At 35.9% G+C, this 19,399-nt stretch overlaps 1 protein-coding gene and 1 non-coding gene across 2 annotated transcripts in view; both read left to right on the top strand.

Moving 5' to 3' along the window:
• Positions 1 to 19,399, top strand: part of IPO7 (importin 7) — a 47,891-nt gene that overhangs the window by 24,308 nt on the left and 4,184 nt on the right. The window contains exons 7-23 of the mRNA XM_040456917.1: positions 245 to 339; positions 717 to 801; positions 3,227 to 3,361; positions 4,266 to 4,365; positions 5,839 to 5,915; positions 6,070 to 6,186; positions 8,421 to 8,510; positions 8,924 to 9,089; positions 9,242 to 9,402; positions 10,956 to 11,084; positions 12,991 to 13,057; positions 13,137 to 13,262; positions 13,687 to 13,784; positions 15,978 to 16,073; positions 16,735 to 16,955; positions 17,044 to 17,249; positions 18,420 to 18,626. Of these exons, the coding sequence (XP_040312851.1) occupies positions 245 to 339; positions 717 to 801; positions 3,227 to 3,361; positions 4,266 to 4,365; positions 5,839 to 5,915; positions 6,070 to 6,186; positions 8,421 to 8,510; positions 8,924 to 9,089; positions 9,242 to 9,402; positions 10,956 to 11,084; positions 12,991 to 13,057; positions 13,137 to 13,262; positions 13,687 to 13,784; positions 15,978 to 16,073; positions 16,735 to 16,955; positions 17,044 to 17,249; positions 18,420 to 18,626 (2,176 nt within the window). The remainder of the gene's footprint in view (positions 1 to 244; positions 340 to 716; positions 802 to 3,226; positions 3,362 to 4,265; positions 4,366 to 5,838; positions 5,916 to 6,069; positions 6,187 to 8,420; positions 8,511 to 8,923; positions 9,090 to 9,241; positions 9,403 to 10,955; positions 11,085 to 12,990; positions 13,058 to 13,136; positions 13,263 to 13,686; positions 13,785 to 15,977; positions 16,074 to 16,734; positions 16,956 to 17,043; positions 17,250 to 18,419; positions 18,627 to 19,399) is intronic.
• LOC121018318 (small nucleolar RNA SNORA23) lies at positions 8,659 to 8,842 on the top strand. Its single transcript, XR_005785129.1, has one exon. It is a non-coding gene; the product is annotated as a small nucleolar RNA SNORA23 (small nucleolar RNA).

Genomic DNA, 19,399 nt, shown 5'->3' with positions numbered 1-19,399 from the left:
TCAGTTAAGCGTCCGACTCTTGATTTCAGCTCAAGTCATGATATTATGGTTTGTGAGTTAGAGCCCCACCCCAGGCCCGTTCTGACATCATGCAACCTGCTTGGGATTCTCTCTCTCCATTTCTCTCTCTGCTGCTCTCTCATTCTCTCAAAGTAAATAAATAAACTAAAAAAAAAAAAAAAAAAGACTTGTTTAAAAAAAAATCTATCTCGTTATTTATTTTTAAATAAATATCTCTTTAAAGGAAACACTTCAAGTTGAAGAAGATGATAGACCTGAGTTACCATGGTGGAAATGTAAGAAGTGGGCTTTACATATCTTAGCAAGGCTTTTTGAAAGGTAAGTTTCTCTCAGTATATGATGATTTAAGTTTATTTTTCAAGCACTTGGTTTTATAAGTGTTGATATATAAAGCAATATAGAGAAACAGTGTGGGGGCACCTGGGTGGCTCAGTCAGTTTAGCATCTGACTCTTGATTTCAGCTCAGTTGGTGGGATCAAGCCCTGCTCACAGTTGATGGGATCTCTATCTCACCGCTCACAGTTGGTGGGATCAAGCCCTGCTTTGGGCTCCATGCTGACAGCAGGGAGCCTGCTTGGGATTCTCTCCCTTTTTCCGCCTACCCCTGCATGCGCACATGCTCTCTCTCCCTCCCTCTCAAACATTAAAAAAAAAAAAAAGAAAGAAACTGGGTGTTTTAATAATGTTTTTTTAGATATGGAAGCCCTGGCAATGTTTCCAAGGAGTATAATGAATTTGCTGAAGTATTTCTGAAGGCATTTGCAGTTGGTGTCCAGCAGGTAAGTCTAAGAATTTTTCTAAGTTGAAACATGGCATTATTGGGTTAATTGCTGTCTTTTCATAGTTCATTGGTATCCAAAACTGCATGAACTCTGTAGTAGTTGTCATTTTTGGTCTTAGGTGTTTACTATTCTCTTTAACTTTTTGAGAACCTCAACAAACTTCTATTTACGTGAGTTATACCTAGTGGTATTTATCATATTAGAAATTAAAATTTAAGAGTTAATTCATTTAAAAATAATAAACTTCTTATATATTAACACACAATACATGTTTTTTTTTTTAATAACTGTTCCCCAAATGAAAAGTTTTTAGCAAAAAGAGATGACATTGTTAAACATTTTTACTAATATTTTTAATGTCTGGCTTAAGAAAAGACAGCTATATACTCATCTACCTATGTAATCAGTCTTTTGTTTTGGTGGACATATCTGTGGCATGGACTCAGAGATAGTTGGAAAAGGAAAGGCTTTTTTTTTTTTTAAGTTTATGTATTTATTTTTGAGAGAGAGTATGAGCAGGGGAGAGAGAGGGAGAATGAATCCTAAACAGGCTCAGCACTGTCAGTGCAGGGCTTGAACTTAAAAACCGTGAGATCACGACCTGAGCTGAAGTCAGAGTCAGAGTTTAACCAACTGAGCCACCCAGGTACCCTGGAAAGAATGTTTTAATAGACTTTCACATAGTTGTGGAAATTGTTTGATAACCACATCAAAATTTGATAGTGGTAGTTTCTCTCTCTCTCTCTCTCTCTCTCTTTTTAAGTAAACTCTACACCCAACCTGGGGCTTGAACTCACGAGTCCAAGATCAAGAGTTACATGTTCTATAGACTGAGCCAGCCAGGTGTCCCAAGTGGTAGTTTCTTAAAGGTTAATTGCAGTATAATGTTTGTAAGAACAAATATTTTATATTCTGTTACATTAACACCTGTTGATCTATATTGCACTTTATTTTTTAATATATGAAATTTATTGTCAAATTGGTTTCCATACAACACCGAGTGCTCATCCCAAAAGATGCTCTCTTCAATACCAATCACCCACCCTCCTCTCCCTCCCACCCCTATATTGCACTTTAAATGGATCTTTTATCCATACATGATTTTGTAACATACAGTCATTTGGAAAATTGAGTTAATGAAGATTTTCCAAATGTTAATACATTGCATTATTCATATTAAAAAACAATTACAGGGACTCCTGGATGGCCCAGTTGCTTAGGCGTCTGACTCTTGATTTTCGCTCAGGTCACGATCTCACGGTTCCTGAGATCGAGCCCCTTGTCAGGCTCTGCACTGACAGCTCAGAGCCTGCTTGGGATTCTCTCTCCCCCTCATTCTGCCCCTCCCCCACTGACACGGTTTCTCTCAAAATAAATAAATAAACATTAAAGAAAAATAAAAAATCACATTAACTAATGTCACCACGGATGTTATTAGAAATATCTTTAAATATTGGAAAGCTGATTAAGTAGATCTAAGTGTTTAGGTATAAGATTTTGAGAATTCTAATTTTTGTTTGAAAGCTTAGATTTTAGCACCAGGAATGTATTTCTGGTTATTTTCCTTGAAGGGAAAAGGCACTTTTTGTTCATTTTTGAGGAAAGATACACAAGTCTAAATAACCACAATTTGTCAGGTTTTCTTTCAAGTATATGGTGGTGTTTGATGGGAAAAGCTATTACTTATTTCATGTTTTCTTCCAACCCCTGTACTTTGGTATGTAGCAAAAGTGCTACACATATACTCCTCATTTAATAATATTTATATTTCTGATTTTTAAGAGTGTTCTTAAGGAGAGGTTCTGCATTTAATATGGCTATAAAGAGTATGACAGCTGCTTGTACACTTTGGTGCCTGCCACTGCTTTATTCGTGTTAGGCACCAGAAGTTTTGCCACCATTGCTTTGCCACCATGTTAGGCACCATAGATGCCACCATTGCATCTACATCGATGTAGATGTCACACAGTAAAAAGGGCAAATGAAGTCTTAGCATTGTTATGAAAATAGTTTTGACCTCATAGACCTGTGAGAGGTCTGTGGGCCAAATCTTGACAATATCAATTAGAATTAGAACTCATGGCAGACATGGTTTGGGCAAGGTTTTTCAGGGAGGTAACTAATAATATTGGGCTGTCACAAAAGATTGTGATGTGTTCAGTAAGTAACCTATGATTTTCTCTTACTATACTTAATTGGAAACTAGTCCTTTGAAATAGTATTATTTCAGTTTGTTTATAGGAATACCTTGGGATTAAATATGGTTCTCTAATACATAATTTTAAAAATTCTTTTTAAAATATGGTTATTTTATAATGATGATTTGGGTATTAAGATATGTGTGTCAGGTGTTTTGGCTGGCTTAGAAGTGGTTAAAATTTCTATTTAACTTTTGGTTTTTGCTCAAAAATTTTTTTCAAAGGTTTTATTAAAGGTATTATATCAGTACAAGGAGAAGCAATATATGGCTCCTCGAGTTTTACAGCAGACATTAAATTATATTAATCAAGGAGTTTCACATGCCCTCACCTGGAAGAATCTGAAGCCTCATATACAAGTAATAATTTTCTATCTGAAATGTTTTTCTGGAAAATATAATGGAAATAACATTAATTATCATAAATGTTGAAAAATGCATATTTTGTTGACTTATGTTAGTCTAGTTCTTTTAATTGTTTTGAGAGTATAGTAGGAATGAGACCATACCTTGACATAAACTTTTAAAAGGTACTTTTTTAATATTCAGAATTTTTTTAAATTTTAATTTAAAACTATTATCTTAAAGCTTGCCTTTAAATTCTTTTTTTTTTTTTTAACTTGCCTTTAAATGCTTTTGGTTGGCTTAAGATTATAACATTTTAATTATATAATTTGGAGTAAGCAAAGGACTGCTTCACCAGATTAGTTTTGGGGATAATTAGCTTATAAAAAAATTTTTTTTTTTAATGTTTATGTTTATTTTTGAGACACAGAAAGACAGAGCATGAACGGGGGAGGGGCAGAGAGAGAGGGAGACACAGAATCGGAAGTGGGCCCCAGGCTCTGAGCCATCAGCCCAGAGCCTGACGCGGGGCTCGAACTCACGGACCGCGAGATCGTGACCTGAGCCGAACTCGGACGCTCAACCGACTGAGCCACCCAGGCGCCCCTGGGATAATTAGCTTATATACTATTTCTATGAGTAATGTATTTGCTTTATTACAACTACAGGATTTGATGGACTAAAATTTCATATTGTATTTTTCTCAGAATATTAATTGCTACCTATATTCACATAAGTCTTATTTTATAATTACTTGTTTCACAAAGGGTAATAGTTGATCTGAGAATCATTACTAAAGTTTGATATTAAGCTTAAAATACATATTATAGGGTTGGTTTTGCTTTAGCACTTAAACAAAATTCGGGGTTTAAATTTGAAGACTGACTTAAGGTTACTTTTCTTAACTTTTAAATCGCAGGGCATTATCCAAGATGTTATTTTTCCCTTGATGTGCTATACAGATGCTGATGAGGAACTTTGGCAAGAAGATCCTTATGAATATATACGCATGAAGTTTGGTAAATTTTCACTTTCTTTGAAATAAAATGTCAGTAACTAAGTTTGTATAATAAACCTAGGGGAGTTTTAAGGCCTCATCTTTGGTATGGTACTGAAAAATCTTTATAGACCCCCACTTTTTGGGGTCTTTTCATTAGTTATGGCATGATTGTCTTTATTTATTTATTTGTTTATTTATTTCTTTTAACCTTTATTTATTTTATGAGAGACAGAGCATGAGCTGGGAAGGGGACAGAGAGAGAGGGGAAGTCACAGCTTCTGAAGCAGGCTCCAGGCTCCGAGCTGTCAGCACAGAGCCCTAAGCAGGGCTTGAACCCACATGAGATCATGACCTGAGCTGAAGTTGGCCACCCACCCAACCAACTGAGCCACCCAGGCGCCCCCCCCCCTTTTTTTTAATGTTTGTTTATTTTTGAGAGAGAGGAAAGAGACAGCATGAGCAGGGAAGGGACAGAGAGAGAGGGAGACAGAATCCAAAGCAGGCTCCAGGCTCTGCGCTGTCAGCACAGAGCCCGACTCCGGGCTCAAATTCACAAACTGTGAGAACTGAGATCATGACCTGAAGCAAAGTCAGACAACTAACCACTTGAGCCACCCAGGCACCCCAATGATCTGCATTTTTAACAGACACAAATATAGTAGTGTTACTGAGTTACAGTTTGTGGATGTGTTTCTGGCATATGCCAGAATTGTTGCAAATTCAAGATTACACCTTAATACTAAGTGCCTAAACTATACTTTTGGATCTCATGTCAGTCATCATATGTGTGGGAATTGAGAAGATGCATATTGGAAGCTGTATCACATGGAGTCTCTGCATGGAACTAAGGAATTGTAATTTGGCTCATGTTGAGTATTAGTTCTTCTTCCTACCAAAATCTTTTGTATTTGCAGATTATTCTTTTGTGACCATATTGTGGAAATTCTCACATTTGTAGTGTTTTGTATTAAAGAAAATAATCACTAGGAGAAATTGATGGATTAACATTTTAATTTGTACAGAAAAGACATGAAATTAAGCTGTTGCAAAATTATGTAGGAATCTGGGTTCATTTTCATACCTTGCATGTAGATTTAGACAACTTTTTTATTTACTTATATAACAGAATCTTATTTTTATTGATTTTCAACCATTTAAGAATGTGAAAAACAATTCTTATCTTATGGGCAGTAGAAAGACAGTTGATGGCCTGGATTTGGTCCAGGGCCATAGTTTGCCACCCTCATCTTGGAGATAAAGGAGATACAGAATGAGAGCGATTTGAAAGGCAGTGCTTATTTCTGCAAAGGTACTGTTGTAGCAAACTTCAAGGGACTTAAAAGTTAGCATTTAGAATAAACTTATCAGAATACCCATCTGACACCTTTTAAGGTCTGTTTTTTACAGAGCATCATTTGTAAATTTTATGAAAATGTTTGTTGAAGAAATTGAAATTACTGGGTTTCGTATTAATTTTAAATTTATTCTTTAGATGTGTTTGAAGACTTCATTTCTCCTACTACCGCTGCCCAAACACTTTTGTTCACAGCTTGTAGCAAGAGGAAAGAGGTAGGTTGTTTAGGTAACTTTTGCTTTAATATTTAAAATTTGTTCAGGTGTATGCTCAGCTTTTAATGTTAGCCATGTAAGTCACTTTGTCTTTTTGTTTTTGTTAAGGATTGTTTGGAAATCACTTAAGTATTACTTTTCTTTTTTAATCTAGGTACTGCAAAAGACAATGGGATTTTGCTATCAGATTCTTACAGAACCGAATGCTGATCCTCGAAAAAAAGATGGAGCCCTGCATATGATTGGATCTTTAGCTGAAATACTTCTCAAGGTATTTCTTTTGTGTGCAAGTGATTTAGTAACAGTTTTATTGAGATACAATTCACATACCATAATGTCCACCCATTAGAGTATAATTCAGTGGGTTTTATTCACAGAGTTGTATAACCATCATCCCCAAAAGTGTTAGCAGTCACATTCCATTTTTTTCCAGAGCTTTCAGCCCTAGGCTACCCCTAATCTACTTTTTGTCTTCTGTGCAGGTTTACCTATTTTGGACATTTCATGTAAAGGGAATGTGCTCAATTAGGAGTAGGGCTTTTTCAGTTAGCACAATATTTTCAAAGTTCATATTGTGGCCTGTGTCAGTACTTCATTCCTTTTTGTTGCCAAATAATGTTCCATTGTATTGATATACCACATTGTATTTATCCATTCATCAATGGATGGACATTTGTATTGTTTCTATTTGAAGCTGTGATCATTTATATACACGTTTTTGTGTGCATGTAATATTTTTACTTCTCTTGGGTAATACATACCTAGGATTCAAATTGCTGTCATATTTTGAGAAAGTGCCAGACTGTTTTCTGAAGTGGTGTATCATTTTATATTTTTATCAGCCATGTATGAGGGTTCCAGTTTCTATGTCCTCACTGATTCTTAGCAATCTTTTTTATTATAGCCATCCTAGTTGGTGTCAAATGATATTTCATTGTGGTTTTGATTTCCATTTCCCTGATGACTAACAACATTGAGAATCTTTTTTGATGTACTTATTGGCCATTGTTTATCTTCTTTGGAGATATTTTCAAATTCTTCACCTACTTTTAACTGGATTGTCTTTTCATTGTTGAATTATTAAGAGTTCTTTGTATATTCTAAATACTAGATGGTTTTTATAATGATTTGCAGGTATTTCTGCCATTTTGTGGGTTATCACTTTACTTGATGCCCTTTGAAGTACAAGTTTTAATATGATTTTGAAATTATGTCCAGTTAATATTTTCTTTTGCTGCTTATGCTGAAGATACTTCTTTTTGTAGGAGTTATTTTCATATTGCAAGGTAATTGTAAAATAGTGGGGTTTTTCTCTTTGAAAAATTTATCTTTTAAGGAAATTTATAAACATGAATGTATCCATTTGCAACTTAGGAACATCATGCTTTTTGTGACATAAATTTTCTAGTAAGTAATGACCCTGGGTTAGATTTATGTTTAAGAACCTCAGCTTAATTGTACACATTGTGTCTGGCTTCATAAATTTGAAATTTGTTTTTGGTTAAAAGCTAATAAATGATAACAAAGTTCAAGTAAATATTTAGTCACAGAATCATCCAACTCCCAGGAACCTTGTTCCATGTCACCATTTGTAGGTATATTTTGTGTATTTTTCAGCTTTTCTATATCTGTCTATCCATCCTTCTGTTAGTTTATAAATTAAAGACAATGGTTATTTGTTGTATGGAAGGCTGGGAATCTTGAGTGAGTGATCTTGGCAAGTTCAGATTTTTCTGTCTTTTTATTTTTAGGTAATTTTACACTCACTGAAAAATTGCAAAAATAGTTCTCATTGCTCTTCCCCTAATGTTACCTACCATCTTAGATAGCCATCCACAATTCTCACAACCAGGAAATTAATGTTGCTGGGATACTATTCACTAATCTTACAGACCCCTTTCATGTTTTGCAAGAATTCCCTCTAATGTCCTTTTTTCTGGTCCATGACCAGTCCAGGATCCCACATTGCATTTAGTTCCCATGTCTTAGTCTTCAGTTCTTGAAGTGTTTATTAGTTTTTAATGTTGATGTAGTATGCAATTCTAGGAACTCTTAAAAGCTTGTTACCACTTAGAAAAGACCCTACTTTAAGACTAATGAGAGTCTTTTTAGATATCCAGATTACCTTGAAAGCAAGGTCTTTTCTCAGTGTATGTTATATTCCTTTAGAACTTTTCCAGAGAGGTTTTTTTCATTGTGATAGTTACTATAAGGTAAGGAATAAAATTAACCACACTTCCATCCTTCAAACATAATTACTGTTAAGATTTGGTGTAATTATTTTCTAAGTAAATGAGGTAAAAAGATGAAAGAAAAGGTATTCTGTGTTTTTTGATGGTTACGTTTGAGAATGAGAAAATTAGATATTGATACTGAGGTACAAGGAATCAGAATAAATGTATGGTTTGACATCAGTAGTGATTTTTAACATTAGTGTATTTATTTGGTATTTAAGATGATTACATTTGGAATTCTTTCAAAAATAATTGTTGTTTATATTGACAGAAAAAGATCTACAAAGATCAGATGGAATACATGTTGCAGAATCACGTATTCCCTCTCTTCAGCAGTGAACTAGGCTATATGAGAGCGAGGGTATGTGTTAAAGCTGTATTAATTTATACATTTTTGTCTTGTAATGAATAACTGCTTATGTGGACTTTTATGTGGAAACTTTTTAATGCTCACCTTAAAAGCCATATTTCATGTTAGACTTCTGTTTCATGTAAGTATTTAAATGGCTGATATAATGTGTGCATAGTTTTCATCTGTGTCTGATAGCAGTGTCTGCCTGTGTTTTGCATTCAGATCTTGCTATCCACACAAACATCATGCAGCCAAAGAGTAAGTTGGGATCATAGTACTGGTCTAGTGTTGTCTCTTTGGACATCTCTACCACTGGCCAGCCTCCAGATTCCCACACAAAAAACTTTGGGAATAGAGGTACTGTAGCTTGTGGCAATTTAATATAGGATATCTATAGTAACTCATTGCATTTTTTTAAAAAGGCTTGCTGGGTCCTTCACTACTTTTGTGAAGTGAAGTTCAAAAGTGACCAGAATCTGCAAACGGCCTTAGAGCTGACTCGAAGATGTCTGATAGATGATAGGGAAATGCCTGTGAAAGTGGAAGCTGCCATTGCACTTCAAGTGTTGATCAGCAATCAAGAAAAGGGTAAAGGATTTTATCTCAAAAATAGTACAGTGTTTTTATACATAATTGTACAAGGCATCTTAGGAACTTGATACCTTGTGAAGGTGCCTATGTTTATTCTTTGATATATATAAGGTTTTAAGGAGTTTTGTTTCCAATTTTTTTTCTCACAGCTAAAGAATATATCACGCCATTCATCAGACCTGTAATGCAGGCTCTTCTTCATATTATAAGAGAAACAGAAAATGATGATCTTACCAATGTAATTCAGAAAATGATCTGCGAGTATAGTGAAGAAGTTACTCCTATTGCAGTAGAAATGACACAGCATTTGGTATGTTTTTTTGAACCAATCACTTATTCATTACTTACAACAAATATTTTCAGAGTGTACTGTGTATCAGGTAGTGTTCTAAGCCTCTGACATATATTTAGGCTCATTTAGTACTTTCACAGTCCTATGTGAAGAATATTCCTTTTTTTTTTTTTTTTTAAGTTTATTGTGAGAAAAAGACTGCAAGCAGGGTAGGGACAGAGAGAGAAGGAGAGAGAATCCCAAGCAGGCTCTGTGGTGTCAGTGCAGAACCCGACGTGGGGCTCGAACCCATGAACCATGAGATCATGACCTGAGCTGAGATCAAGAATCTGTTCTTAACCAACTGATCCACCCAGGCGCCCCAGGAATATTCCTAACTGAGAGAAAGTGTGAACTATGAAAAGGTTAAGTAACTTGCCAAAGCTAGAACGGTGGATCTGGGATTCATCCTTCAAGTGTACACCTCCACAACACACTGGGGTGGGGGGCGGCGGGGGGGTGTTTTTCTTTTTTTTTTTCCAAGTCTGTTTATTTTGAGAGAGAGATAGCATGAGTTAGAGAGAGGGAGAGAGAGAATCTCCAGCAGGCTCTGCACTGGCAGTGCAGTACTTGAATACCATGGAGCTTGAACCCACAGAGCTGTGAGATCATGACCTGAGCCAAAACCAAGAGTTGGACACTCAACTAATTGAACCACCCAGGCACACCCCTCCCCCCTTTTAAAAATATTTTGGAGATTGAGAGTGTGAGTGGGGGGGAGGGGCAGAGGGAGAGAGACAATGCCAAGCAGGCTACACGTTGAGGGTGGACTCAATCCCACGACCCTGGACTCATGACCTCAGCCAAAAAGAAATCAAGAGTCAGACACTCGGGGTGCCTGGGTGGTTCAGTTGATTAGGTGTCCAACTCTTGATTTCAGCTCAGGTCATAATCTCATGGTTCGTGGGTTCAAGCCCCAGGTCAGGCTCTGTGCTGACAACATGGAGCCTGCTTGGGATTCTATCTCCCTCTCTCTCTGCCCCTCCCACGCACATGTGCATGGTGCGCGCGTGCTCTCTCTCTCTCTCTTTCAAAAGTAAGTAAACATTAATAAAAAAAAAAGTCAGACATTCAACAGACTGTGTCCCCTAGGCACCCTGTGCATTATTAGCTATGACTCCACCCTTTACTTCTCAGAAGTTTCTTTGAAAATGATTGAATTTTATAACAAAAAACCTTGATTAATATACCTGTATCTGGGCATTGTTGAATGTTAGCCAGTAAAATTAATAAAAATACTCATAATATTAAGCACTTTCTATGCCTTGCCTCTTTTAATCCTCACAGTTCTCTATCATAAATTTCTCAAATGAGATGTTAGGACTAACGGGTCAAGTAACTTTAAGATCACCTACTCAATGGCAGAGCCATTTGTTTGATTGTAGAGCCAGGCTCTTAATTATTATTAACCAGTTTGGTGATATTGATTGGTTTTTCTGTCCCAGTGAGAACATTTTAAAAATGAAGTTTTAGACCAAAATGTGTTTATACTGCTTTAATGGTAAGCCTAAGTTATATTCTTTTGAACCTAGGCAATGACGTTTAATCAGGTAATCCAGACTGGGCCAGATGAAGAAGGAAGTGATGACAAAGCAGTTACTGCTATGGGAATCCTGAATACCATTGACACGCTTCTTAGTGTAGTTGAAGATCATAAAGAGGTAAGAAAATGATCCAGTGTTACAAGGTTTTGATTCAGGTTTTAGGGAATTTAGAGCCATTCTTCAACTGTACTACTGCCTTTGTTTCTTAATTATGATATACTACACATAACATAAAATTTACCATCTTAGCCATTTTTAAGTAAATAGTTCATTGGTTTTAAGCACACATTGTTGTGCTACCATTACCATCATCTTTCAAGTTTTCTTCTTATACAGTTGTCTTTTGGAAAGAGAATTGTAATCATGAATTTTTTTGTAATGAAATAATTTGGGGCACCTGAGTGGCTCAGTCAGTTAAGCGTCCCAACTCCTGACTCTTGACTCTTTGTCCCTGCCCAGCTCACATGCGTACTCTCTCAAATTAAATAAACTTCATATATTTTTAAAGTTTATTTATTTATTTTTGAGAGAGCAAGTGGGGGAGGTAGAGAGAAGATCCCAAAAAGGCTCCGCACTGTCAGTGCAGAGCCCAATGTGGGCATCAAACCCATGAACTGTGAGATCATGACCTGAACCGAAATCAAGAGTCGAATATTTAACTGACTGAGCCACCCAGGCATGCCCCTCAAATTAAATAAACATTAAAAAAAAATAAAAATGAAATAATTTAAAACATAAAGGATAAAGAACAGAAAAAAACAAAACCAATAATACCCTTTAACCACCACCTAAGTATATTAGATTTTAAAATTTCGTAGGATATCCTTTAAACTTTCTTTCTTTTTTTTTTTTTTTCAACGTTTATTTATTTTTGGGACAGAGAGAGACAGAGCATGAACGGGGAAGGGGCAGAGCGAGAGGGAGACACAGAATCGGAAACAGGCTCCAGGCTCTGAGCCATCAGCCCAGAGCCTGACGTGGGGCTCGAACTCACGGACCGCGAGATCGTGACCTGGCTGAAGTCGGACGTTTAACCGACTGCGCCACCCAGGCGCCCCTAAACTTTATTTCTAATAAGAAAGGCAATTTCAGATAGATGTAATCGAGGCCCTTGGGGTACCACTTCGCAATCTTATTTCCCTACTTCTTTCCCTTGGAAATAACCAGTGTCCTGAATTTGGTGTTTAGAATTCCAGTGCAGATATTTATATGCATAAATCATGTTTTCAGGTTATCTGTGAATTGCCTTTTGCAATATGAAATTTTTTGTAAGCTATTTATATTCTATATTATAATTGGAAATAGGTAGAAGCCATGAGGAATTCTGTAGCTGCCTTATAGTTAACAAATCAGTTTTCACTATATATTTGAAGAGTTGAAAATGTTGTAAGTATATGTATTTGAAATGGATGTCCTGGTTCTATACCCAATTAGTAAATTTTATTGTCTCGTCTCCCCACTTTTTAAACATTCTGATGCCTTCCAGGGATTTGGGATCTGATTGAGGACCATAATGACAATTAAAGAGCAATTTGTATTTTCAGTCTTTCTTAAATGGCTTGGGGCATGGTTCACTATATCTACTGTAATTACATAAATAGAGGTGACTTAAGCATTGGAGTGGTAGAAATAATGCCTTCTTTCAAATAATTTTGCTGTAAGCCACTGACAGTGATGTCTGGACTGCGATAATCTATATATAAACACAAAAAGGTCTGTAATCTATTTGCAAAATGATGTGGCTCCTTTATTTTCATAATTATTTACATTTTCCTAGGATATTATGTTTTCTTTTTTAGGTAAACTACACATTATTGCTCTTGTTTGTTTCATCATAATGGTATTTCATTAAATTTAAATTCCTTATTGACCCACAATTTTATGAGTCACTTCAAAGCAAAGATTTAAAATGATTTCTTAAAATACTATGTATTTCAATAAGCAGTGAATTACATTTATGTTATTTAATAATTTATTCAGTGGTGTGGGACAGTTACATACAATTTGTTTTCTCCTCTTTCAGATAACCCAGCAGCTTGAGGGCATCTGCTTACAGGTCATTGGAACTGTTTTACAACAGCATGTCTTAGGTATATACCTCTTTGTTTAAAATTTGCTGCTTTTTTACATCAGCAAGCATTGTCCTAATGACTCCATACTCTCTTTTAGAATTCTATGAGGAGATCTTCTCTTTAGCACATAGTTTGACTTGTCAACAAGTATCTCCACAAATGTGGCAGCTACTACCTTTGGTATTTGAGGTTTTTCAGCAAGATGGGTTTGATTACTTTACAGGTAAGTCAAGTCAGTAACTCAGTAGAAATACTGAGGATTTCCCCCAATTTGATTCATTTTTAGTATATAACTTAAACATATGCTTTTGAGTATTATAAGTGCTCCATTGTTTAGATGTTATCACTAGCAGTTAATGCTCAAGGACAATAACATTGATACCCATTTTATATTTGATTTAGTTATCCTTTTAGGTTTGTTTTCTTTAACACATATTCTCACCTTCCTGCCCCCTATTAGTCTTTTTTGTATAATAATCATCTTTGTATAATACAGACCAACTATAAGGGACCAGACAGTCTCATATTTGCTTTCTTTTTCTAAGGAGATTTTTTCAGAAACAAAGCATTTATATTAGTAAAGATATTTAAATTTTATTAATTTTTTGGTTTAATTCATTTTTAATGTTTTTATGCTTTTAATACAGATATGATGCCTCTGCTTCATAATTACGTAACAGTTGATACAGACACACTTCTTTCGGATACCAAGTATCTTGAAATGATATATAGTATGTGTAAAAAGGTAGGTCATTTTTAGTAAATGTAAGGATATATTTCATCAGGCTGGTACTACAAAAAGTATGCAATTGTGAAGAATGAAGATACATGATACATTATGACAAATATATGGGTCTGACAGAATAAGGGCTTTAAAAGCTATAAACTAAAAAAGACTGGGTTCTAGATGCCACAGTAATGGCTTTGACAAGTGTTTGTCTTCTGTCTGCCCTGACATTTAATTGGAGTTACAAATTTTTTTGAATTTTAGAGTGCCTGGAACTTACCTTAGCCTGGTTCTTTGCTAGGCTTTGATTCAAAAGAAGGAAAGAATCAACTGATTTGAAAGGATCAGGAATAGTTAGAAGTGTTTATTATACAGAAAATTCTTGGAGGTTACAGGTTTATGGAGACTATACGGAAGTTATTTAGTAAATTGCAAGATTGTAAAAGCCAAGGATTTTTTTTTTTTTTTAATGTTTGTTTATTTTTGAGAGAGAGAGAGAGAGAGAGAGAGACAGTGTGGGCAGGGGAAGGGCAGAGAGAGAGGGAGACACAGAATCCAAAGCAAAAGTCAAGGATTTATTTAAAATGAAAGTCAAATAGTACTGTGCCATTTCTTGGAAAATCACAAGTAAGTGTATGGTGAATGTAACTTTTTTTTTATGTTTATTGATTTTTGAGAGAGAGAGAGCATGAGTTGGGGAGGAGCAGAGAGAGAGAAAGAGAGAATCCCAAGCATAGAACCCGATTCAGGGCTTGAACCCACAAACGGTGAGATCACGGCCTGAGCCAAAATCAGAAGTTGGACATTTAATGGACTGAGCCACCCAGGCACCCCAGTTAGTTAGTTTTATATAATGTTTTTCTTAAACAGAAGGTAGGGAATAAAATCTTTGAATTGGGGTCCTTCATTATCAGTCAATATAATTGAGTAGCATTTGCAGTTCTATCAGTGTTGAGAGGCAGCAGGGTGTTTAATACCACGCATTTAAAAAAAATGATTTTAGGGGTGCCTGGGTGGCGCAGTCAGTTAAGCGTCCGACTTCAGCCAGGTCACAATCTTGCGGTCCGAGTTCGAGCCCCGCGTCAGGCTCTGGGCTGATGGCTCGGAGCCTGGAGCCTGTTTCCGATTCTGTGTCTCCCTCTCTCTCTGCCCATCCCCCGTTCATGCTCTGTCTCTCTCTGTCCCAAAAATAAAATAAAAAAAAAACGTTGAAAAAAAAATAAAAAAATGATTTTGTTCTATGGCATTTTTTAGATGGGCTTGTCTCGTTGATCCTTTTCTTTTTGAACATTTCATCACAAAATCATTATCTGGTATATTATTATTTATTGCCAGTTACACAGTTTATGTTACTACTCTGGGAATATTGATATCCATACCATTTATTTGCCTTTTCCAGAAGTTATCCTTAACACTTCGAGTCCTCTAATGCTAACTAGCACAAGTCCAAAAATTTCTTGTCTGGGAACAGCATTTGCCATCAACAGGCTGCCTTTTCTTTTCTCTCACTTCAATGACACTATTTTTTATTTTGTGAGATTTGTGTAGAGAAAAGGCTTTCCTAGCAATGTTAGCTTCTTAAAATTTATTACTTCTTTTTTTTCTTTTTTTATTTTCACTTTACATAAGAGCCAGATATCCTTAAGAAAGGTATGGTGCTTTAGCTACCAGGGTTGTATGAGAAGATAGTAGTTTTCAACATGCAATAATCCAGAATGACACTATAGGGGAAGTGATTTGATTAGACCAGGAGGTAAGAGTGCTGAAATAAGACCAACCAGTAATTCCCAAATCCTCACTGTTGTTTTAGATTATAGTCTGTGTAGGGGCGCCTGGGTGGCACAGTCGGTTAAGCGTCCGACTTCAGCCAGGTCACGATCTCGCGGTCCGTGAGTTCGAGCCCCGCGTCAGGCTCTGGGCTGATGGCTCAGAGCCTGGAGCCTGTTTCCGATTCTATGTCTCCCTCTCTCTCTGCTCCTCCCCCGTTCATGCTCTGTCTCTCTCTGTCCCAAAAATAAATAAACGTTGAAAAAAAAAAAAAAAATTTAAAAAAAAAAAAAAGATTATAGTCTGTGTAATAAATATTGCAATCATATATATGAATTAGAATATCTTAAGAAAAACTCCAGAGACTAGACAGGGGACAGAGAAATTCCTTGATTTAAAGGTTTCATGATGCCTCATTGCAGTTTTATATTCTGTATTGATCAGGTTCTTACAGGAGTTGCAGGAGAAGATGCAGAGTGTCATGCAGCAAAATTGTTAGAGGTCATCATTCTACAGTGCAAAGGGCGTGGCATTGACCAGGTCAGTGAGGCAATGATTAATGTTTCCTATCTGAGGCTTCAGAGAGATAATCTTTCCCTCCAGTTTTTTTCTTTTGGGGTATTTTTTGTATATTTTGTATGTTGTTATTTGTTATGACACTGTAGATAACATTTTTTTAATTGTTGGCTTAAAGTTAATATATAATGATCATATGTTTAGTATGTCTGAAAATATGACAAGTTTTATGGCTACTTGTTATGCAGAGTGAGATTTTTTTTTTTTAATAGTATGCTGTGGAGTATTGTTTGCCACATTATTGCTTCGCAGTAAGAAAGATTTAGTTGTTAAATTTCCATGGTCAGTTTCAGTAGGAGTTTTTTTTCCAGCTCTATTGATATAATTCAAACATAATGTTACATAAGTTTAAGGTGTGTAATATGATGAATTGATACACATATATTGTGGAGTGATTACTACAATAAGGTTATTAGTAAGAATATTGTGAATCCACCTGGCTATTGTGGTGAGGCTCAGTGAAGATTTGTCTTCTCTAAAGGTAGATTTCTCAGTGAATCCCTCAACAGTATAAACTATTGGGTCATCCAATGGGGATAAAAAGAAGTTGGTTGAGGCAACAAGTTAATATGGGTAGGATGGTTAGATTACTATTAACAGTTTTGGAATATTTTGCTCTTTATAGTGCATTCCCTTATTTGTGGAAGCAGCTTTAGAGAGACTGACAAGAGAGGTGAAGACAAGTGAACTTCGGACAATGTGCCTGCAAGTTGCCATTGCAGCTTTGTATTATAATCCACATCTCCTTCTGAACACTTTAGAAAATCTTCGTTTCCCTAATAATGTTGAACCAGTTACAAATCATTTTATTACACAGTGGCTTAATGATGTTGATTGTTTCTTGGGGTAAGTGACATACATTGGATCTTTGTTTATTTAACTTGGTGAGAAACTCTGCTTATTAAAAAAAAGAAAATTTTTTTTTATTTTTTAGGCTTCATGACAGAAAGATGTGTGTTCTGGGCCTGTGTGCTCTTATTGATATGGAACAAATACCACAAGTTTTAAATCAGGTTTCTGGACAGATTTTGCCAGCTTTTATCCTTTTATTTAATGGATTAAAAAGAGCATATGCTTGCCATGCAGAACACGAAAATGACAGTGATGATGATGATGAAGCTGAAGATGATGATGAAACCGGTAAGGAATTTGTGGTGGAGGAAGCCAGACTTACCGACTTCGAAATATCATTGGACTTGTTTTTTAGCCTGTCTCCTAAAGAAATATGGATCATAGCCAAATGCTTTCATGTTCATTCATTCATAGAAAGACTGCCTTATCTTCCAAATAGAGTAAGGTGTATGAAGGCAGGAACTTTGGATAGATCTCCAATATGTAAAGCAGTTCTAGGCATTTATGGTTTTTAGTGTGGGCAAACATTTATCGTCTGTTAGCGCTAACACCTAAGTATACCTACGCTATAAAATTAAGTCAATTAGATGTTGGCTAATACATTTCATCTGTAGAACACTAGACTATAAGAGTATAAATTGATAGAAAGTTGGGTAATGGTTTAAAAAAAAAAAACAAAACTCCCCAAAGCTACTCTATGGATATAACATAAACTGTAATTTTTTTATTGGTATTTGGTTTGGTATATACCATAAGTTCCAGAGAACAATAAGTGCTGAATCTCATATTATGTAATCCTTTTTCAGACCTCTAGTATTAAGAATTGTGGTTGGGTTTCTTGGGATTTCTATGAGAAATTTTTTATTCTAGGGGCGCCTGGGTGGCTCATTCGGTTAAGCATCCGAGTTCAGCTCAGGTCATGATCTCACAGTCCGTGAGTTTGAGCCCCACCTCAGGCTCTGTGCTGACAGCTCAGAGCCTAGAGCCTGCTTCGGATTCTGTGTCTCCCTCTCTCTCTGGCCCTCCCCCATTCATGCTCTGTCTCTCTCTGTTTCAAAAATAAATAAACATTAAAAATAAATAAATAAATAAAATTTTTAAAAAAATTTTTTATTCTATTGCTGATTTTATATATATACATATATATAATTTGTTTCATTATTTTGAGAGAGCGTGCATGTGAGCAGGGAAAGGGCAGAGAGAGAGAAGCTCAAGCAGGTTCTGCACTGTCAGCACAGAGCCTGACACAGGGCTTGGTCTCACAAACCATGAGATCATGAGCCAAAATCAAGAGTTGGACACCTAACCAAGTGCCCCTGTTGCTGAGTATTTAAACGCTACTTCCTGAAACTTGAATTTATTCAGTTGTGATTTGTAATTTATTGACTGTGGTCACTGTCACTTTGTTGAGTAACAGAATACTGTTAACAAACGCACCTATTTATGACTCTGTGGTAGAGGAACTGGGGAGTGATGAAGATGATATTGATGAAGATGGGCAAGAATATTTGGAGATTTTGGCTAAGCAAGCAGGGGAGGATGGAGATGATGAAGACTGGGAAGAGGATGATGCTGAGGAGACTGCTCTGGAAGGCTATTCCACAATCATTGATGATGAAGATAACCCTGTTGATGAGTATCAGATATTTAAAGCTATATTTCAAAGTAAGTCAACTTTTATATGTAACTCAGCTAGGCCTATATGATCCATTTTCCTGAATCCATCTGTTCTTGTTTGTGTCTGTCACTTAAAGAAGGGATTTAGGTATATCAAACCCAAACTAGAATATGATTTAGGGATTGGTAGCTAAAGTATACAAAGTTACTTCTACTGTTACCATAGAGTTTCACAGTATTGCCTCATTTTATTATTTTACTTTTATTTAGATTGTCACGCTGAAACATGCACATTATAAGAAAATGGTGTAGTTCAAAGTTTATACAATGACAGTTCCTATTTCCCACTTCTGATTCCTAGCCTTTCAGCATTTTCCAGAGGTATCCACTCTTACATCTGTTTGTTGTGTGTTTGTGTATTTGTGTGTCTTTCTTTTTCCTGGCCAAAACCATAATGAACTTTGGAGAATTTGACCATTTTTAACATTAGTGGTCTTAGAATCCCTTTTCTTTTTTCCTGTAGCACATTGTATGTGGCTTTACCATCTTTTACTTGGACTTCAACAAAATATAACATCAGTGTTCCATCCAGCTTAAGAAATTCAAATTGGCACTATATTTGAAACACCCTTTTCTCCACAGTTAACGACTATGTTGACTGTCAGTTCTATATATTATGAGAACTTTGATGTAGAATAAATTTTCTGATAACCAAGGCATTACTCTTCCAATCCCATGACAAAGCATTTTTGATACAAGGTTACAGAACACAATAGCTTTTCTTTTTTTTTTTTTTTTTTTTTAATTTTTTTTTTCAACGT

This window comes from Herpailurus yagouaroundi, unplaced genomic scaffold, assembly GCF_014898765.1.
Source record: "Herpailurus yagouaroundi ecotype Mexico unplaced genomic scaffold, PumYag 218, whole genome shotgun sequence".
Lineage (NCBI taxonomy): Eukaryota > Metazoa > Chordata > Mammalia > Carnivora > Felidae > Herpailurus > Herpailurus yagouaroundi.
The sequence above is the reverse complement of the archived record's forward strand: the minus strand, read 5'-3'. Positions and strand labels throughout refer to the sequence as shown.